This window comes from Trachurus japonicus, chromosome 9, assembly GCF_045865225.1.
Source record: "Trachurus japonicus isolate A0001 chromosome 9, Traja_1.0".
NCBI classification, from domain to species: domain Eukaryota; kingdom Metazoa; phylum Chordata; class Actinopteri; order Carangiformes; family Carangidae; genus Trachurus; species Trachurus japonicus.
Window position 1 is genome coordinate 39,302,746 of NC_140915.1, and position 22,962 is coordinate 39,325,707.

Genomic DNA, 22,962 nt, shown 5'->3' on the forward strand with positions numbered 1-22,962 from the left:
CTCCCTTTAGTCTGGGTTAAGCATCACTTATAGGTTGAATTTTGATTACATCTGTCCAGAAATAACACCACACTACCACTGACCTGACCTGGCCCGGACCTAACAGGCCTAATAATAGTATTCGGTTCATATTTGTAAAACTGATGCCATTTGGCATGTGGAATGTAAAATAGAAAAATAAACAAACAAAATGATGGTATTCACACATATAGGATTCTAAAAAATTAAAAAAAAATTAAAAAAAGAAAGAAAGAAAGAAAAGAAAAAAAAGAAGAAGCAATAATTCAACTGATAAGCTACAATAAAGTCCTAAGGTTTATTGTCTTAGGTTATAAGACGGTCATATGTCACAGCCCAGCTAGGATACCTATAGGCCATAAGAAGGAAGAGTCTGTGTGTAAGGTGCAAAGTGTTGGGAATATGACATCCAGCTCTCTGGTCATGTCTACAGCCTACATGACACAAAGTTAGATCCTACCTCCAATGTCCACATTACTGACATTATCATCAAAAAGAGTTTGTCCTTACAAAATATAATTACCACTACTGATACACTTTGTAATGCAAATAAAATGTAAACTAAGGTTTAGGTTAAGACTAACACTTTTAATACATAATGTGTGTTACATGAAAATGAGACTCATTTAAAGCTACTGTATAGGATTTAAACCTCTCTACCTTTGACGCCATCTAGTGGCAGTCTTAAGGACAACACAGTGAACAGGGGACTGGACTGAAAACATCAGATTCAACCACCAGTTGTTCACCATGAAGGTTTTGTTTTTCCCAACTTCAAGACATCAGAGTATGAACTGAGTAGGAGTGAAAGTCTGCAGTCCGTGTAAGAAACAGCCTCTCCTTTTATCCATCTCCCTTATGTTCTGCCAGTCTGAGATTCTGAGTGACAGTGATTGATTTAGCAGAAGTTGTGATGCTCTCTTGAAGATATAACATGATGATGATGATGACACTGTCTAATGGATCAGAGGAAAGTGCAGCCTTTGTTTTGATGCGTATCTACAGCATTGATCTTACATTTTAAATATTAATTATTTGGTCTTATTATGCCTGTGACATGCTGCAGAACATAGGTAGACAAGCATTTCTTTTTCTTTTTTTTAATCCAGATGTCTGGATAAAAATTAATCTCTCTGTGCAGGGCTGCTGATCTTTACACAATGAAATGCAAGCACTTGTTCTGATTATTTGAGGTCTCATAAAATAATAGTTTAGACTTAAAAGCTGATGTTTCCAGATAGAATTGTTTCATCAGTAGGCACACAGACACAATGCTATATTATAGACTTAACCTTTCTGGACCAATCTTGACACACATTGTAAAATACATAGGTTAATCACATAAGACTGCAAAACAAGATAGCCTATAGCCTACTCTAAATGAATGTTAAGAAATAGAGTTTGTTTACATGGCTTTACCCAGACTCCACAGGACTAATTCATTCTTTTAGATTTTAGACTTTTAGTTACATTCAGGTTGTAAATTCAACAATTACAGTGTACACTGGAGAATGCATTAGGTTGCAGATAGACTATATGGCCATCAAAATGAAAATAAAAAGTTTCTCTTCAGATTCAAGATGGGTAGGGAAAAACAGACAAAATGATGTCATAGATAGACCTGGTCAGTTTATTGGACGTGCAGTTTATAGTCCTATCAGCTTTAAAGCATGTCAGTTTCATAGACTGGGTGGTTACGTAGGCTGTGTGTGTGTGAGGTCGAGGACAGGGGAGTTTTTAGGGGTCTGGTCCTGTGTTCGAGTTCGCCCATGAGATGGAAGCGCGCTCCCGACACTTCAGGTGAATGAGAGGGAAGCAGCGGAGCGGGACACGGTTCACTGTGCGGCGCATTTAAAAAAAAAAGAAAAAAAAAAGGAACAATTAGAGGAAAATGAGTTGTGTTACGTCGCTTGGGGCACATGTGTTTATTACAACCTATCTTCTCTTCGTGATGGGATGCGTTGCACAGAAAGTAAGTTGACATTTGTTTACTGCAGAAATAATTTACCAGCATTACCTCCAGCCCTGGCTCAACTTGTGTTGGAGTAAAAACCAAGTCACCAACTCCGCTGCTAAATGTTGATATTTAACATTGTTTAACTTCACGACAAATATTATGACCTGGGAGAAGTTTAGTGAAGTTATCCTGAGGTAAAACAGGTTGCACCGTCCACTTCGGCATAGGTTTAATACACAACAGAACAGGTTTACCAACTACATGTTAAATTATAATCTAGTTAGTCTGTTATGTACCAGGTCTGTGTTCAGAAACACAGTAGCGTTGCAGGCGGCAGCAGAAGCGTTTAACGTCGCACGAGCCAATTCCCCAAAGTTGTGAGTTAAATATTGCAGACGTTGTTGTTAAATCACAGCCAGGCCGACTGTATTAGAAAAACACGTTTCTTCAGAAAAAGTCCAAGTTGATGTGTTAGAGCATAGGTGAGTCTGGCAGCTGGTGGGTGGCCTTTAAAATGGACTGTTTTTACTATTGAGTGTTGCTCACGATGTGTTCGATAACAGCAGGACTAAACTAACCTCCTCATGAACACAGACTTACACATGCTGCCTCTGAAAGGACCAAATCTGTGCAGGAAACAAACCAAAGTGAATGAAACAGTTGTCAAAATGCTCCGGTGGTGTCAGTCCACAACATGTAGTCAACACATCCGCCTCATGTAGCCTGCAAACTCTGTTCATCAACTGAGGGTGTTTTTTTATTTCACTTTTTATTTTTTTGAAGTGCTGTACGCAGTTCAAAAGGGGAGGTTCAAGTTCAGTTTCATTTTTTTTTATTTTATTAAAATATTCCATGTGGTTATTTGACCACCAAAAACAGTCAAATTTGGAAAAATAGACTCCTTGAACATTAGCCATATCCAGACTTTTTAAATCACGTTACATCATCCTCACTGACTCCCCTCGCACCCTCATCCACAACTAAATTATTAAAGTTTGGGCTTTATTTTAAAATGTCTAACCTTGGAATGTGGCACATTATATGCTCTGGGGCTTTTAAAGGGATGTTTTGATGGCACAGGCATGTTTTGATGTTATGCACTTCTCAGAGTTAGAGAATGGCATGCGGAGCCCAAACTGCTGAAATGAGAACCACATTGAGAGCATGTTAACCTCATGTTGCACTTCTCTAACTCATTGAAGCAAATTCCCCAGCTTTGACTCTTGACATGCGAGGTGCTGCTGAACAACAGTTTGTCTCTGATGAACAGGAACGCAAACAGTCAGGGATTGCTACTTGGGGATGTTTTCCATCCAGCCCGGCTGTCGTCCATGCAGGACATGTTGTAGCCTCTCTGTGAGGTTAACAGCCTCATAACTGCCTGTGGGGGCTCACAGGTGATTGGTTGAGGTTTAGAAGTTGTTTTGATGATGAACCTGAGTTGTCACAGGATCACAGACAGGGATGTATGCTTCACATTTTGTGCCCGAGCTGTAAACTGTGCCACCCACTCAGTGCTCTGATCCCATATTCTTCTATTTGTGAATCATGTGTGCAGCAGCATAATGCCCCCATGTGTGACAGTAGCTGGTGTCATAACACAAACAGACTACCCCTGGCACACATCGCCTGCAGGACATGAAGACCGTGTTGTGAGCCAGGAGAAGCTCTGTGGCTTCCACCTGTCAAGAGCCGTCCTCTTCTGCTGATGCGCTCGGCTCAGCAGCACAGTTCTTGGAACTAGACAACAAAAGCCCTGGTATATTGAATTGTCAGCGTCTCCAGCTTTAGTTCCTGTGTGCATAGGGTGCTCACTATCTTTGCAATTATCTGCCTGAGGGGGCACGGTAAATGATGGCTTTGTCCTCTGCTCCCCTTTTGTATTAAGTTGATTTTTGGAACAGCATAAACAAGCTTGGAATTTATTCTATCCCACTCAGAAAAAAATGGGAGGCATCCAAGTCTGTTGGTCCACAATTCAGCGTTGTGGACGAGTGAATTTGATCCTTGTTTTGTTGCTCCGCTCTGTCCTCTGGAAGGTTTTATTTGGAAAGAGGGGACATTCATCTCTAATTGAACTGAATTGTAGGACCCTTTTGAACTGTGAATTCACTTATTCCTCCCATGAGTTATCGGACAACAGATACCCACAGTCTGTCAACAGATAAACACATCACCACGTGACCGAGGCGTGGGTGAGGATGAGTTAATGGCTGATAAAAACATTTTAGCTTTCAAAATAAAAGCAGCAGAAACTGCTATTGTAATTTCCAGAGTTAGGTCTTTTTCCTAAGTTGTCACTGTTTTCTGAGCCAAACAAACATGGCAGTTGAAAATAACATCCAGGATGCCTGAGGTGAACAACATGAAGCAAAAGTCTGGGATTTAATGTATGCTTGTCTAGTTTGATGTAACATTCTTAACCTCATGTTTTCATTTGTATTTTTTCTGTTTTTGGATAGAAGAAGGCTCCTTCAGTATTTTCCATCCATATGCTTGGAAGGCTTTTTGCATTACTGACAGACATTCAAGCAGCAGGAAGATTTTTTGAGTAATGTGTTGTTGTTTTAAAGAAAGTACAGTATTTATTGTTTTGATTGAAGACTTTCACAAATGTAAAATCTATCTATTGCACGTCTGCCCGTCCTGGGTGAGGGGTCCCTCTTCTGTTGCTCACCCTGAGGTTTCTCCGATTTTTTCCCTGTTCAACGGGTTTAGTTTTTCCTTAGTCGATGTGAGGGTCTAAGGGCAGAGGATGTTGTTATGATGCTGTGTAAAGCCCTTTGAGACAAACTGTACAAACAGGCTATACAAATAAAATTGCCTTGCCTTGAGAAATAGAGTGAGTTAAAGCAGAAGTAAGTGATATTTTTGTGTTAATATAAGTCTTAAATAGTTATATCTTCCGACAGCAATCACTTCTATAGAGTGTTTGGTCTGAAACACGGGTCTGTCAGTCACTCTGCTCTGCTCTGAGCCCAGGAGAAAACTTTCCTTGTATCCTACAACCTTTATCCAATGAGGAGAGAGAACGGCATAAAGGACTGTGTGTGCAGCCAAGGGACGCCGTGAATGTGGCGACGTAGGGACGAGGACTGTTATGGTGCGTTCAAGGAAACTCGTAACTCGTGTTTTTCCGACCTGTGAAGTCGTACCAGTTCGATCTGGTACGAGTTCACGGGTCAGAAGTTACGAATGGCCGTTATAGTGACTTTCACCGGTAAAACAGGTCGGAGAAACACGAGTGGGTTGCCTGGAACGCTACAAAGTCGTAAGTTGTGACTTGAAGCTGTAATTTACGGTTTCAAAAGCCTGCCTGGAACGCAGCATTAGCGAAAACGACCGGATCGCTTACTTCTGCTTTAAGTCTCTGCATTTTGAAGCAGAGAGGAGTAAAGGGTCTGCTACAGCAGAGAGGAGTAAAGGGTCTGCTGCAGCAGAGAGGAGTAAAGGGTCTACAGCAGAGAGGAGTAAAGGGTCTGCTACAGCAGAGAGGAGTAAAGGGTCTGCTACAGCAGAGAGGAGTAAAGGGTCTGCTGCAGCAGAGAGGAGTAAAGGGTCTACAGCAGAGAGGAGTAAAGGGTCTACAGCAGAGAGGAGTAAAGGGTCTGCTACAGCAGAGAGGAGTAAAGGGTCTACAGCAGAGAGGAGTAAAGGGTCTGCTACAGCAGAGAGGAGTAAAGGGTCTGCTGCAGCAGAGAGGAGTAAAGGGTCTGCTACAGCAGAGAGGAGTAAAGGGTCTGCTACAGCAGAGAGGAGTAAAGGGTCTGCTACAGCAGAGAGGAGTAAAGGGTCTGCTACAGCAGAGAGGAGTAAAGGGTCTGCTACAGCAGAGAGGAGTAAAGGGTCTGCTGCAGCAGAGAGGAGTAAAGGGTCTGCTACAGCAGAGAGGAGTAAAGGGTCTGCTACAGCAGAGAGGAGTAAAGGGTCTGCTACAGCAGAGAGGAGTAAAGGGTCTACAGCAGAGAGGAGTAAAGGGTCTACAGCAGAGAGGAGTAAAGGGTCTGCTGCAGCAGAGACCTTCAGTGATGCTGAAGACAGATGTGGAAGCATCCTGTTGTTCAAGCGGCTATCAGAGTTGCTGGTGCATTTTGATGCTGTGGTTACGCAGGGAAATGTTATTGTGTCCATTTAAAGTCTGTGATTACAACATCTGCGTCAGTGCAGTGCAGCCCAGTTTACATGATTGGGCTTCTCACTAAGGTGCTGCCCAAAAGACTGATTATCATGGATGCGTTCAGTGGATTACATTCCAAAATCTGGAAATGATTTCACCAAATTGGTTGAAACCACCATAAAGATAAGGTCATGATGCACCACAGGCTTTCACAAGCCACCACAGCAGCAGCACTTCTTTTCAATAGCTTTTACATCACAAACACAGAAGAAAGAGCCTGCATCTGCTCGTCCTCTCGCCCACCCATAGTGACACATCAGTGTGAGTTTGAGGACCACGGGGGGAATAACTTCCAGTGTCCCACATTGCCATGTAGGATGGTCAGTAAATAAAATGTTGATCAAACATAGTTTGGGCTCAGAGAGGCTTTTCATAAGTCACTCATGGCGGTGAAAATGTGCTGAGGCAGCGCTACAGTTACTAACCAGGGTGACCCTAGAAATGCCCCCAGACTGCCACACCGGTTGTTTGTAAACTCAGCCTGGCTTGAACGTGCAGGGGCTGACACGAGCCCACCAGGAGAGGCATTGACATCACAGGGGAGATATGTGATAAATCCTGGGCTCGAGTATCAGTGCCTTTTCACAGCTGTGCAGAATGACCTCAAGCTGCTTCTTTTCTATCTGTGCATTTGCAGGCAGCTGTACAAAATATGAAAACACAAGTGAGGCATCTTGCAGAGACTGAGTTGCTTTCGGTTTGTCCACATGGATCTAGTCTGTGTCTTTTTTACCTGCTTACTCCTCTCTTTAACCCACATATTCTATGAAAAATCTGTGCTTTTTCACCTAAATTCAACGCAGCGTTGTACCTCAGCCCTCAAACACTGTCGTCTTACAGTAGGTGAGTTGTTGTGTTGTGTGCTGCATTACTTCAGGATATCTATATCTTGCAACTCACCAGTGCAACTCAGAGAAATTCCTATACATTTGTTGCACTTTGAGATGAAGGCCCTTTTTAATGTAATTAAATTAGTGGCCTTCCTAATCTTGTTAAACAAAAATAGTCCCAGCTTTGATTTGATTTGTGGCATGAGTGCCTTTATTGTTGATTTTACAGTACATATTGTCACTCTTCTAGTTGAGTATTCACTTTTCACGTCCCCTCTAATGTGCAGCCCATCACATGAATGTGTAGCTGCGCTGTTTTCTTAATCTTATTTTTTTCTGAACATTGTTTTGTCCTCAGGTGTGTATCACTTGGATCTCAAATCAAGTCACACTTAAAAACACTCGAGGGCTCTCAAACTGAGAATGAGTATAATTGAAACTGTCCTCAGGTTACGTGCCGCTTGTCCACAAAGCCTTACAGTGTTGATATTGGTCCTGACCTGAGAAATTGAGTGCGATTGTAATGCATCCCGAGTGGACTGCTGCTGCCTGAGCGCTAGCCTGTGAAGCAGTGTCACTTTTCTCCTCCAGTAAACAGGGCTAGTGAGGATTCCTGCCCCCTTTTGAGGGGCCCGCCTGCCTGTTTATGAGCCAGTCCGGAGCTGTTTGTGCATGAGAGGCAGAGAGTGTGTGTGTGCTTGTGTGTGTTAACAGTACTTCAGCAGAAGCCAGCTCGTGTTGCAGAGTTTTCACAGTGGTGTCGTCAGCCTGGGTGGTTTAAAAAAAAAAATCCATGTTACAGCGAACAATCAGGTCAGACTGCAGATCACCGTTTTGAACCAGAGGAACTGTTTTCCTTTTTGTTTCTGTCTCATCTTTTCTGACCATTTCTCTCCATTCACCTAGATGACAACACTGGAAAAAAGTGTGTTAATTACTTTGAAACAATTAAAATCACTAATAAATTGATTGATTTAAAAACAATAACTGATGTAATTGTATATATGGCATAATGAATGGTGTTGTACAAACAAATCAGCTCTGCAGCATCAAGTCAGTGGATTTAAAGTTGGCGCTGTGGTAATTAGACAGACATATGAACACTTCTTAAAGATGTACTGATACAAAGTGAAAACAATAGAACAATAGCATTTGTGCCTCTTTGGGCCTCTTAGCAATGACAGCAGCTGGTCTGATGTTTCACTGAACAAGTCATTTCAGACAATTATGAGCTCAGTTGATCTACTTCTGTCCAGGAAAGCCCTTGTCAGTGGCATAACTGGGGCGCAATGACCAGGCTTCTCTTATGTAAACTTCCAGCTTGCCTTGGACTTATTAGCATCACTTCATTAAAATATTATCTGCCCTTCCCGTTTGTGGAGTAGCTCACCAATACGGCACTGCGGCCCATTGTTTCGCCATGAGAAAAGGCATCCTTGAATAATTAGCGGCCTGCCTGTGAAGCGGCCTGTGATGTAAGAGAACTGAGATGTTTGGCATTATAAGAATGTCCTATTTCCATTGACACTGTGGCACTTTGGGGCCCTTTAATGTGTAGTCTAGCATGCACATCCCATGCTGCTGGGGACCTCCTGGCCACCTTGTCCTGGTGGGACCAGTGATAGAGTCTCTGCCCATGGCCCACTTTCTTCTTTCATATGTAGCATTCTCAGCATACATGAGAATATTATGACTATTAATGTGATTTTACATTTTTGGATGCAATATTGTGTGAAATGAATTTGTGATAGCTAGCAAAGCGGCAATTTGGAAAAAAAATCAAAACTGAACAAGCATAAATTCTCTGTGGTCATTTTTGTCTTAAAAAGAGGACACGCTGTCCTCATGCTTCCCCCTGTTATCCCCCCATATTGTGAGGCGGTTCCCCTCATTGCGCAACCTCGCTACAAGCACTGCAAACCCCAAATCAGCTTACTCCCTCTAACCTCAGCAGGAATGGCATTTGGCCTGTTCAAATGCCATCCGTGTAATTCGTTGCTGTAGCACATTAATTTCTAGCAAAGTGTGTGGGCAGTGCAAGCGTAGCCTGTCAAGAGCTAATTTAATTGTCTCCAAGTGTCAGTCCGGGAGAAAAACAGAAAAATAGAACCATGATAAAGGACTGTAATTATAGCGATATAAATATTAGGATGAGGGGGCGGGGCAACCATTTCATGAAATATATTGCTCACTACCACAAACAGTCCAGTGATTTGTGCACTGCACATGCAATAATGTTCTGCACATTTTTTAGCAGCTTGTTGTACCTTCAGGATTGTTCTGTCCATTTGCATGTGGTGCGTCATGGAGGAAGAACAGACCTGATCATCAGAGATACAGAAATATTGAATGTAAATGCAGGTTTTGCCTCAGGAGAAATATTGGATAGACAGTAGACAGTCATCATGATCACCATGTCAATTAAATAGGTTGAAGTTTAGCAGAAGTTGAAGCTCTGATTCTCTTGATCTTCTCTAAATAAAGTAAGTCTTAACATCTTACTAACACACAGCAGAGCACACACACACACACACACACACACACACACACACACACACGCACGTACGTACGTTCACACAGGCCATGCTGCCCTCTCTGCCCTCTCTGCCCTCCTGTTATATGCCCTTGCCTGGATGATAGATTGTCATTTCTATCAGCTATAGAGGAGAGAGCTTTGGGTTTGATTGGAATGACCAGAGGGCAGAGTGAGTGCTCCTCTCTCTGTCATGATTGTCAATTATGTGTAGATTTTGCTACTTAAAATATAGTGACTGAGAAATGCCTGTGATAAATGGCTTCAGATGGGGGATAGATGGTCCATGGAGCAATCAGAGAGCCTGTCTGGCTCCGTAGACTTTAGGTTTCCTGTTGCCCTTCTTTCCCCTCCCATCAGAACTGCATTCTCAGAGTGATCTCTTGTGCTTCTTAGCCCAGTCCAGAGCACAAGTGACGCCCGAGGGTGTTGGTTTGTTACCTGTCTGGTATTGGGGTCTGCCAGTCTGGGTCATTCCCACCGCCCAGAACCGAGGCCAACAGGAAAGCTCATAAACACGCAGGCCCCCTACAAAGGTCTGGTCGTCAGCTCCCCGGCCCAACCGCACATCTGCCGCTGCTTAGGGCCTAAGTCCCCCTCACATCCCCGCACACCTGGGAAGAATTATAGCCAGCATGTTTGAAGAAATGCCCTCCCTAGGGTTACCCAACCGGCAACACAGACAGAACACAGGCTTTGATATAAAGGCAGATCGGTGGGGTCGAATAGTTTAGTTTCAAGCTGGTTTATGTCAGTGAGCAATCAGACCACAAGTCGAGTGTATTATTTGTTGACTGACACCACGGTTGTTGGTACTTTTGTCATAGTGAACTCAATCACCTAGTGGCCATTATCTGAACACGTGACTCACCCCAGAATTTTAGACAGAGTGTAATATGATACCAGTCGACACTTTTAAACATAATGCCAAAGAAAAACGTGAATGGCACCGGTGCGAATCAAAAGCACTCACCTTGGCAGAGCTGGTATTGTGCTCAACCTGTTGAGTTGTGTGAGTCACGTTAGTTGTTACTCTGAGCTAGGGTGTTGGGTGTCGTTAAATGCCTGAAATATTTAAAATATAAGGTTCTTAGATCAAGAACTGTCTGCCGACAAGAAAGAAAGGAACAAAAAGCAGATTCAGATTTGTGACACAACTGATTTTCTGTAACTCCTATTGCAGGTGTACTTTGACTGTGGCGCCAAGGTGGATGTGGTGGACGTCCAAGGCCTGATTCTGTCCCCTGGCTTCCCCTACAACTACTCCTCGGGGACACACTGCGTCTGGCTGTTCATCGTGCCCGTCGATTATCAGCTCATTCTGGAGATATTTGACTTTGATGTGTTTGAAAGCCACGACTCTGCAGCACAGTACTCAGCTGCCACTCATTTTGAAGAGGAAGCGGCAGATGAAGATATGACCTTCACCCCTGGCAGCTTGGTGGCAGATGAGACTTCACAGGCAGCTAAAGGTCCAGTGCCTCAGAGTGTAGGCCATGTCACAAAGACTGAGCCGTCCCCCCAGGACGGAGAGGTCAAGCAGGTCGTGGTCCAGGAACAGTCCACTAAGATGGAAATTACCAAAGTCTCAAATTCTGCCAAAAGATCTGCAGATGCCCCCTCTGGCCTTTCTTTGCCCCCTCCCTCCTCGCTCTTCCTCCTACCTGAGACGGCGCCTTCTAAAGACAAGGCTGTTAACTCTGCCTCCCTGTCTCACCTGAGGGGGGGGCTCAACCCCGGTTCAGACCCCAGCACGGCCGTGGAGGAGACCACCCTGGCCTCGCCACACACCACCGACGCTCCAGCCGTGAGCCCCGACACCCAGCAGCCGGTGCTGGACGCCTGCCCCCACGACGTGCTCTACATCTCAGACCTCATCACCTTCTCCTCCAGGTTCTGCGGGTCCAACCGGCCCCCCAGCAGCCAGCTGGTGTTCGGCTCCAGCCAGGAGATGGTGGAGGTGATCATGGAGCTCATCACCACCACGCACTGGGGCCGCGGCTTCGCTCTGCTCTTCCACTACCACAACCTGACGGAGCCGGGGGGGGCCAGCCGGGCCTCGGCTCCTACGGCCAGCAGGGTCGACTCTCTGCTGGCCGCCGTCAGCGGAGCGGCCTTCTTCGCTATGATACTTACCAGTGCCCTGTGCATCGTGTTCAGGTAACAGAAACACAGCGACTGTATTTAGAAAAGAACAGGAAATACAAAAATATCACAAACCAACCAGGTCAGGAGCTTTAAGCCACGAGATGGTCGTCTTAATCCAGTACTGTTGGTCATCGACTCGCCACTAATGAACAGCAACAACACTGCAACGTTTTTGGATTAAATTGCTACCTGTCATCAGTCATAGTCACATTTAGACCATTTTTAACCTTTTTTTTTTTTACATTTTCAAACTTAAAATCCAGAAATCCACCACTACATTAAGCTTCTGTTTCATATTTATGAATCATCAGGAGGTATGTAGATTTTGGGTGAGTTAAGTTTTTGAGATTGAAACTTTATTTAATTTCTCAGTCTACCTCTGTGATTCAATACATAATATCTTAACAACAATATCTCAGTTGACTTCAATCACATTAGCTACATTCGTGATCTCCAGAGAATAAATCATTTTGCTCTGCTGCCACAAGAAGGTCAGTGTTGTTGCTCATGTGTCTGGACAACTGTTGGATGGTTGGATGGAAACTGGTTCAGATATTCAAAGACCCCACTGGATGACTGTACAAGATCAAGTTATTCATTGATCTGTCATGCATCTTCAGCTCACTTTTCCATGTGTTGTTATGCTGATGTTTGCATTTAGCTCAAAACGCTGCTGTGTCTAACAGAGCTCCTGCTAAATCGTAGTTTTGGTTAAAAATGTACAGTGCCTGGTGAAAACAGATTGACTTTGCCTTGTGGAAACTAACCCCCAGTAAGTCCTCAGTAAACTGTGTGTTTTTGAAAATCATTCATAAATCCTATCTTTGATTCATCATGAATGAAAAGGGGGTAGTCCAACAGTGAATACACACACACACAGACACGCATACGTACAGTACATATTTGCACATACGCATCCACCACTTTGCTGTGTTGACTCAGCTGGAAGCCCTAGTCCCTGATGTGGTGACCCGTAGTGATTAGTTGGGTTTGGCTGCGACTGTGCGGCTTCCTTGATGTGGAGCGTTCTCACCATATACAGCGGGGCATTCAAGGTACAGCACCTGGCATCAATTCCAGCGCACAAAAACACACAGGCTGCATGAAAGTGAATGGGTGGGGAAACGGGGAAAAGGGGACAACAACAAGGACAATTAAAACCGAATGTGAGCACCGATGGTCAAATAATCAAAAGATGCAGTTGACAAGCTGTTTTCTCTGGGATCCAAGACGTAAATCTGTAGGTTGAGCTGGGATTGGAGGTTTGGCAGACTTGTTCTGACTTGTTCTGACAAACCACATGTCCAGATGTCCAGCATCCAGAACGGTATACTGTACATTTGCATCTGTCCTATTAGCTCTCTGGGAGAAACACCCCTGTTTAATATGATCTGTGTTAATTACAAATGCAGCTCAGTGTCTCCAACTCATCCGTCAGGCACAATAACTCCACAGGGTCTCACTATTAATGACAGGGAAATTGGAAACATGTGTTCAATAAAATGAAAGTGTAATTAGCAAGAACAACAACACGAGTCATTCAGAAGCCAGGAAATGCATTACCATGAAACGTCAAGCTCATGAGCACCCTCAGTAGCTGGTTTTTTCCTCATTCATTTGTTCCCTATTAATTTAAACAAGTTCACAGAAATCAATGGAAAACAACGAGCCTGGCGAGCTAGGCCAGACCTCGGAAGTTTAAAGCAGCAGTGAGATTAACTTACAAGGTCCCTGCTGGTCAGAAAACAGCCAAAGGTGGATGAGGGTCTCAGCAGGGGTTGCCCTCAGCTGCTGGTAATGAACTCATTCAGCCATAAGAGTAATTTTTTAATAAGTGGGCACTTGCTCATGTATTTCTGCATGCTTCATTGGTTTATATGGATTTTAAGAATGAGACAGGAAGCCTGGATGAAAAGCCACTGATATCAAATATTTGAGAAAATGCCACAATGAAACAGAAGGTTTAATCTAATGAATGATCTAATATCAGTACCTGTGCGTACCACTGGTAGCAGCTTGGGTGTTATATGCGATATGGTTTGGGTACAGTCAGGGATTGCTAAGTAACGCACATCTTTCCAGATGAGAATCAGCAGACAGCAGCGCATCCCGACTGTAAAAAGCAATGCATAGCAATGACATCTCAGAAAACAACCACTATGTGAACTGCTGGAGTTGTGGCATGTGTGTGAATGCAACATTGTGGTGTATCTTGCTCCATCATTCAACACCACAATAGAGCATCTATTGAGGGAGAAATAGCCACGGGTATGTTGGAACCATTATAAATTGAGTGAGGTGGTTACTGTGTCAAAAAGATCCCATTTCAGTACCGTTGCATGAAACAGTGTTCATTTATACATTTCTGGTCAAATTGTGAACACCACCGGAGGGATTTTTATTTACTTGAGAAAACACTGCCAAAAGTGGGGGAAAAAAATGAGGACATTCATAAAAGCTGGTTTTCAGATATGTCTGTAATTATAAACTGAGTTGCTGTGGTGCTTCATGTTTTCCAGGCCCAAGCTGTGTCCAAAGCGAGCCAGCTCCTGTGCGTCCACCAACTCTGAGGTACAGACTCGACCGTGCATCCTCTCGTCCAATCTCTCTCGGCCCGTGTCATATGATCTACACGTCGCTCTCTCCCCTCCCCTACCTGTCTTCTTCTCTCTTCTGTTCTTCTGTCTTTTGCCTTATTTGTCGGCCAGACATTCCTCTGAAAACAGAGCTTTACCTTGGATCACTGGACATTTCTTTTAATATTCTTTGCCTCTCAAGCCAACACTGCTGCAGCACTGCCCCTCCATTCCCCACTGAGCCACGCCACCTCGGGTTCATACCAGGTCGCACTAGTGTAAAACAAAAGGAGGGTAAATGTGAGGATGACATACGGGCACATTAGAAATAGTTTACATTCATTTGCATAATGATAACATGACTTGACTCATTATCCTTACCAGTTGTAAAACTACATCAAAGTACTTTTATAGCCTATTTCTCTGTCAGTGGAAGGTAAGATCAAGTCTCTGCCCTTTTATGATACATTTAACATGTGATCAAACAGATATATTTTTTTATTTAAAGGGGAACTAAATAATTTTACACATCAACATCTGTTCACAGGTCACAGGGAGTACTGCTGCAAATGTGAAAAATGTGAGGATGATATCTCTTGTACTAATGTATCAGTTTTAGTTCTGTTTTCCTGTTTTGTTTGTATAAACTGTTTATTACATGTAGTGTAATGGAGTGTAATGCTACAAAGGTCCTAATCTAGAGCTGCAGCAGTTAGTCAATCGATTTGTCAATTTGTCAAATTAATTGTTCTTTTTCTTATTTTTTGTTTTAGCAGAAAATACCAAACATGTGGACTGTTGGTCAAACATAACTTTATTCAACAATCACATTATATGTATAAAACATTTTGTCTGACACAGAGCTGCAGGTATTTTAACAGCAGCACTAAGTGTTTGTTTAGAAGTTTGGGTGACTTTCACCTCTGGAAACAACAGTACATCTTCACAGTAGATCTTCATAAAGGGACATTTCAGGAGCATTTCTGTTTCTGACAAAACAAATAAAATGAAGACAAAACAAAACAAACAAAACAGGCTGAAATATAGATGAAATGGTCTTTTTAGAGTTCCCTAATTCATTTACCGGTAGGTCTTTGTCATATCATCTGCAGTTGTAGGTATAACTCCAGATAATGCAGCCATATCTAGCAGAAATGCTTCCATTGTGATGGTTAAAATGTTCAGTTTTTGTTTTCAAGAGGTGTCAGGTCTGACTGTATGATGACTTTAGGACGTAGGCAGGTTGTAGTTTGTGCAGCCGCTGCATGAACACATGAATAGAAACACCTGTCAGTTTAATGCAATGCAGCTCAGCAGCACTAGAAACTGTAGCCTCCAAAATGGCCATAAAGTTGATTCAACACCTCTCTAAAACTGTTTCAACAAAAACTGAACACTATAACAATCCTGGAGTGAGATTTACTACACAACTGTTGGATTAGACTTCAGTAGTTTTAGCTTCGTGTTCTCAATAAACTGCCAACTGAGTGTGCTTGAAATAAGATGTAACACTAGCATGATTTAATAAACAACCAAGGAAACTGTTTTTATAATTGGAGAACATGTGTCTGTGTTGGTCTGATGTGTGTTGAAGGTGAATTGTTCTGTGTTGCAGGTGCCAGAGAGCGCCCCCAACACAGTGGCCGAGGTCCGCGAGCTACAGCTGATGGCCGAGAATCAGGTCAACCTGGAGACGACCGCAGAGCAGGGCAGCAGCGACGACAGGCCGCCACACACAGGTGGAGGGACACACACACACACACACACACAGACAATAGCCAGGCTGATTTACTGTAATGCCAATGTGCACCTTTGTGTTTTGTTGTTGTTTTTTTAAAGGTAAAAAGTAGAGCTGTTAATGTTCATTTGTCTTTACAATGTTCTCAGAGTTTGCTAAATCTGTTTCTTTCAGTAGAACATCTTTTTCTTCCAACTAACAGACAGACAATGAAAAACATAATAAAGAATAATCATACAATGTGATAAAGTAAAAAAAAAATAGATAAATAAATATTTAAAAAAATAAATTAAACAAAAGAGATCAACTACTAATTCAAATAATGACAAAGGTTTCAGTCAGAGGATACATAGAACATCTCTAAGAGGCACTGCGTCATGCTCATAACTGTGGATGTCATTCATCTTGATTTACATTTGCACCACATGTTTAGACTCTTTACTAGAATCATTTCAGGAATGATAATAACACCTTCAAGAGTATAAATCTGCCATTAATTCATTTCTTGGTGAAGTGGTGATCTGTTAAATGTGCGAGTGCAGTAATTCAAAAGTAGAAGGCCTAGGGTTTGAGGAATGTTTCTCAGGAGATGACCTGTCAGTCAAACAGTGCAGAGTAGATATTCTGCTGAGGAGAATCTCTAGGTGGTGCTCTTTCTATGTGTTTTCATTCACCGTGTTTATCTCTGCTTATGAAAACCACCCAGTTCTTCTGCTATTTATTCAAACAAATTACCACAGCTGTTTCTGGAAATGAAAAACAGGAAATCTTTCTTGCCTTACAGGAGTTTTCCTAGGAAAGACTTACCTAACACTGAGTGTAACAAGTTATCATGAGGTGGTTTAAGGTTGAATCACTTCTGGGTCACAAACATGTTGTTACTTCAAATTAAAAACAAGCTGTGTATGAGGAGCCCTCTGTGGACGGGGTGTGTCAGTCGGGTTTTCAATGGAAAGGAAAATTGCATTCGATTTAGTGCAGCACACACACAGGCTTGATCCAGGAACAATCCAAAGTCTCTCTCCCTCTCTCCTCTCTCCCTCTCTCCTTCTCTCCCCCAGTGGGACTGAACACAGGCTGAGAGATTTGTGGGTTGTGGCATTTAACCCACAAAGCAGCCTGGGAGTAGTTTGAACAACAGAGGAGTACAGTCCCCCTCTCTGTGTGCTCTAGTCATGGTGTTAGGAGTTTACACCAAAACACACAACTTCTAAACAGAGAAGGAGAAGGTGAAGGAGTTGGGATTAGCCTACTCTGCATGTTATTTCACTCAACCACTGAAGTTGCAGTAAAGCATCATAAGCTCTGCTGCTATTTCTGAGTAGTAAACAGTCCCTACTTGAAGAAGAAGGCCGTGTGAAATCAATGTTGAGCATTAATATACATTTCTTTGAAAAGAGAATCTATTAAAATGTACAACGTTTGACTTTACATGTAACACTAAATCAAGACAGCACCATGCTGCTGTAGCTACTGAAACTGCTCTGAGCTCTAACTTATTTGTATAATCACTACAGGTGTATGTCAATAACAATGGCAGTGATGCCAACAGATTAGATTAACCCTTTCTTTTTATTCTTCCTGTGTTTCCTAGTCAGCGCTTCCATCGACATTTCCCAGAATGCAGAGCTGGACCTTTCCTGCAGCGGTCTGACTGAACTTGACCTCGGTGCGGACGAGGTTTTCATTGTCTCTTCAGCCCCAAGCCCGAGCAGGCTACCCTTCTCCCCTCACACAGTAAGAACCATTTCCATGAGAATGTCAGTTGTCCACGTTGTCTCCAAGTACGACACTGACTGCAGCGTCCAGAAGTAGAGACACAGGAGTCTAAAAACCTGCATGCTGATAACAACAGTAAAGGAAGAAAGAAAGAAAGAATCTGCATGCTGGCAGCAGGGCAGGTTGGACGGCAGCGTGAGTTAGTTGGTTGGTTGGGGCACACAAGAACATTTCAACAAATATTGGATGGATTACGGTGAGATTTAGTTCACATTCAGAATCCCCAAAAGATGAAGCCTAATGAGTTCTGGGATCACTGAAGCACCAGCAGCATGTAAATGGACTTGGACTTGCATTTACAGAGCTTTCCTGGTCTTACTGACCACTCAAAGTATCATCCATCCCTTCATACACACACTCATACGCTGCTGGAATCGCCACCAGGGGCAATATGTTAAATCAGTTGTATGGTACTGTCAATTGTCTTCCTCATCCACCGATTGATCAGCACAAATCTGGTGCAGACATTCATGGAGATGACTTCTTCCAGTGACTTTAGTAACCCTTGAATCTTCATGTAGCATCACCTTCTGGGCATCATAGCACAATAAACTAAGATAATAGACATATGAAACAGTAAAGCCAGAACATGAGCTTTATCATCAGCATTATGAGCATGTTAGGATGCTGGTGTTGACTTGTAGCTCAAAGCATCGCTGTGCCTCACAGAGCAGCACCGCTGTGGACTCTTGTCTTGTCTCCTCATTCTCCAGGTAAAAAGAGAGAAGAGTTGGATCTGGCAGTAGCCTTGATTTTACACACTAATTGTCTATTTGTCAATTAAACGCAAGGCCAAACTCCATGGGTGTTCTCCTCGCTCCAAGCAAATGATCCCTGAACATCAGAGGTGACACAGCATTCACTGCGTTGAATTGACCCAGTGTTCCTAATAAGACTGACACCATTTTATTGGTGTACGCGTGGTACAGTCTAAAGCTATGAAAACTACGAGGACATAAATGGGAAATGAGGATAATTAAAAGATGGGAGGAGCATTGAGGAAGAAGCAACGGTTCCACCAAGCATTTTTTCCTCTGCTCTCTTTTGTATTCTCTTGGAATAAGAGTTGGCATAAAACAGCTCTGGCAGCTTTTTGAAGGACTGGCAAGCTTTTCTGCAGCCTAGGCTAATGGAGTATTATCTACAGAGCCAGATTCCCAGCTCCAATTGTGTGTGTGTTTGTGTGTCGGTGAGTGCACACTTTGGCACACAGTGTGTGGTCTGCCTGTGTGTGTCCTCAATGCAGAGGTCCATGTAAATAATGTTTTAGAAATGTTACATGAGCTAACAGTGGAAAAGGTCGGAGAAAACGGCCTAATTCTGCTGACTGACGGGTGAGCTTCCAGGTTAGCGCGGTGGTTTCCTGCCTTACACCCCAGATAGGTAGAGCTTCGTTACGCCATTCATCCCCAACTCATAACATTTTGTTGCGATGGACCTCTTCTAAGAAAGACTTCAATTTAGTTACAATAAAGCTGGGGTCGTCTTCTTGTGTACCCCCAGGACAAAGTTCAAGGAGCCAGGGCCATGAGATCAAATATTGGAAGTCTGCATCAAAATATCCAAATGTCCATGTGGTTCCTCCTCTGAATCTCAGAAGGATCTCATAGCCAACCTTTGGAACCAGGTTTATAAGCGACTGCATTAGCTGGCTGATTTCTTTCACTTCATTTGTCAAACCTTAAAGTTTCCATTGTGTTTGTGGGGCTTTAGTGAGCAAAAGAACATTTTATCTAAACCCCTAGCTAATTCTTGTCTAGACAAAGCTAGCAACGAGTGATTCTGTGGGAGGGATTATCTGGACCAGTTCTCTGTCTGTTGGGTGCAGCCCCTAAAACCTCCACCCTCCCCTGACCAGCAGCAGCTGACTGACCAGGGAGGATAAAGTAACATATCCATCATTACTAGTTTCTGCTTTAACAAATATGACCTACACAAGTTTCGCTACAGTACAGTGCAGTTCCCTATCACATAGTGGTTTGTTTATACCTGGAATGTATTCCTCAGACGATAAGACTTGTGCAAAACAACAGTGACTGAAATGCTTCCAAAGCCCCTGCTATTCTCTTGACAGCTTTAATATACTTAGACTCATAGAAATAATGAGTGAGATTGGTACATGAGCCACACACACGCTCAGCTGGCTGGCTGGCTGTGTGACTGAGCGGGCCAAGCTAATCAGCACAGTTCCTTCTTGTTAATCCATTAATGTAGTACACAACACAATCTGTCAGCAGGAATTCAGGTGTGAGGTGGAAATGCAGCAGGTGCAGCCAGCAGACTGGCAGCCTGTCGGTGCTAATATCCCTACTCTAAGGACTATGTTGTTGTTGTTGCATGCACTGATACTTTTGTTAGAGTTGTAATTCTGATTGACAGCTCTTAGCCGACGTGTTGGGCAACAAAGACTTTCTTTCTGTTTGAGATGTAATCATTTGGCCATTTTGGTCATTTTTCTCAGTGTTTGTGTTTCTTGATGTCTTACTTAGACAATTATATTTCCAGATCTGATCCCCCCCCCCCCCCCCCTTGTGGCCTGATTGGACTGTCCATCTCCGGCCATTTACATCAACATTTGTAGTACAGTACAGTTTTCTCCATTGATGCTCAATACCAGAGATGCATGTGAGCAGCCCCCTGCTCAGTGCAGGTCATTGACCATTGTGGCCAGTTGAGTGCTTGAGCATAATGCACCTCTGATAATGAGCTATTTATGTTGTGTGGTCACCTTCATTTCCAATTAGTTTGTTCATCCTCTTTATCTTTCTCCTCATGTAGAAATACACCTGTCTCTCCTTATTTACTATACATACATGAACCAACAACCCTCTTGTGGGACCCGCTTCATACAGACATACTCATTTAAATGTTCATGTATTCTGTGTCTCATAGCAACGGGAGAGGTTTCTGCGGCACAGTGACACTGGTCCCGGCCCTGTGGGTGACTGGCCTTCCCCAGACTGCAGCAGCCCATCCACTGGTGCTCGGTCCGCTAAGGACTGCAGCGCTGGCGGCTGCGCCAGACCACGAGCCTGGAGCGTACGCACCTTCCAGGACTTCCTGCCTCCACTCCCACAGCTGCATAAGAAGTGGTGCAGCTGGAACTCCACCAGTCCATTCACCAAGCTGGTGGACAGCGTCAGTACTACGGCCTTTGCTCTGTTTTAATACCCAGGGGGGATTTGAGGTTAATAAGGCATGATCACTGTGTCAGCAGTTGCTTGGAATAATTCATTTTTCCCCCAATATAAATGAGTTAATCTGTAAAATTACAATGTATTACAGAATACCAAATTATTAATTTTTCCCTTACCTTTTGTGGTGCATGGATAAAAATCTGGTTTTGGAAAAAACAACAACTCAGTCCTTGTGTTCTGTGTGTTGGCTCATCAGTGTTTGATCCGTCATTAAAACTGTCTCGTATCATTGCAGGCTGCATCCAGTCTGACGGCAGACGGCCGGGGGGGGGGCAACAGGAACGTCTTCTCCCAGGTTCATCTGGAAGCCAAGGCCGACAGCAGCCTCCACTCTGACTCATCCAGCAGCAACGCCTCCTACCCTCTGTCCCAGGCCGCCCAGAGGCAGCGGCGCCTCAACTCCACCAGCAACCTGCGGCGCTCTCGCTTCACGGGGCCGTGCTTCGGCCTGCTCTCTGGAACAGCAGACCCAGTCAACGTCTCGGGGGTCCCTCAGTCCCAGGGGGGGGGAGGGTCCCCCTCAGAGCTCAGCAACGGCTCCTCTTCCTCCACCCACAGTCAGATGGAGAGCGGCCAGGCCGGGAAGAGGCGGGATTTCCCAGGCGAGGGCGATCACGTCAGCGTGCCGGTGTTCGCCATCTCGGAGGAAGAGGACCGGCAGCCTTTGGTTTCAGCCGAGCACCTGAACCAGACGTCTGCCCCCGCTGTGTCGAACGGACTGGTGAGGGGAACTCATGAGGGGAAGGGGCCTGCAGCAGGAAGCTCAGACCTCAGCCCCCACAGCCAGAGGGCCCGGCCCGAGTGGAGGCCCTGGGGCAGCCAGGCATCAGGGGGGGCCGGCCCACTCCCCTCCACCACACCCACCACTGGGACCGAGTCACACGCAGCCAGTGACAGCCAGCTGTGTACTGGTCAGTCGACAGCACTGTGTAGTGTGACCAACCAGATGTGACCAGATGGTGACAGGAGGAGGGACTCTGGGGGGTCGGTTTTGCATCTCTGAACTCTGTTAGTGCCACTTTGTGAAATATATATAACCTACTTTCTGAAATCATCTTTTACAAAATTACCACATATTCTTCTCACTTTAGTTGTTGTTTATTTTTATAAAGTTGTGTTTGGACAAAGATTGAATAATATGCTGCTTACTATGCCCAGGCACCGACTGCTGTGATATTACGTGTTTATATGTTGAAAAAAGATGACTGATTGCAAACATGAACACAAAAAGTATTTTGTGAGTGAGTACTCCATAACCCCCAACTCTTAGGACCTTTCAACCAGATTTATAAACAGATTGATGCTATTCAGTGAGTTATAATACTCCAACCATTGCACTTTGCTTTCAATAGCTCTTTCATTGTGGGTTTTGTGCTGCTGTGCCAGCTCTCCACCTTTCCTTAATGTGGTTCTTCATGTGTTTTTTTTGTTTTTGTTTTTTTAGCACAGGCTAATGAATGCTTATACAATTATCCAAAAGTGTTCTGCACAGCATAGATCATACATTAATATCAATGCTGCAACAGTGTATGCATAGAGTATGTACTCCCATGGCTGATACTGGATTATAAAAGGGAAATCAAAATAATGTAAAAGCATATACAGCACTAATACACTATTATCTAGTATAAAGAGAGAACTAGCAATCACAATAGTATTTAAAATGAGTTATGAATTAATGTAAAGGTTTAATAAAGGCTATGTCTTCCACGTGTTTTGTTCTTGATCTGACTAAGGTTTTTACTCACTGAGGAGGAACTTCAGACTCATAACAGGAATCGTAAGTCGGGATCTTATGCTGATCTTTTGGCTGAGTTGTGAGTTTTTTAAAACCATTAAGATGTTTTTATGAAAGTAGAGGCCTCACACTGACTTTAACTTCAAATAGAAATATAGAAAATTGATTGCATTAGGTGATGCTACAGTTTTTACTAAAATGGACAAATACAATTTTAGCTTTGCTGTAACATACATGCAAGATGTTTCCTCTTCCCTCATAGAAGTCGCAT

At 43.6% G+C, this 22,962-nt stretch overlaps 1 protein-coding gene across 2 annotated transcripts; it reads left to right on the forward strand.

Annotated features, from left to right (window-relative positions):
- Positions 1–1,779: 1,779 nt before the first annotated feature.
- Positions 1,780–22,663, forward strand: LOC146982212 (uncharacterized). Of its 2 annotated transcripts, XM_085787880.1 has the most exons (8): positions 1,780–1,990; positions 10,699–11,675; positions 14,183–14,234; positions 14,787–14,819; positions 15,855–15,978; positions 17,572–17,714; positions 20,649–20,894; positions 21,189–22,140. In XM_085787880.1, the coding sequence occupies exons 1-8, from the start codon at positions 1,910–1,912 to the stop codon at positions 21,903–21,905; spliced, it is 2,373 nt and encodes a 790-aa protein (XP_085644006.1). In that variant the 5' UTR covers positions 1,780–1,909; the 3' UTR covers positions 21,906–22,140. The 2 variants fall into 2 exon arrangements, with proteins under 2 accessions (XP_085644006.1, XP_085644007.1); XM_085787881.1 differs by lacking the exon at positions 14,787–14,819 and having other exon boundaries at positions 21,189–22,663.
- The last annotated feature ends 299 nt before the right edge of the window (positions 22,664–22,962 follow it).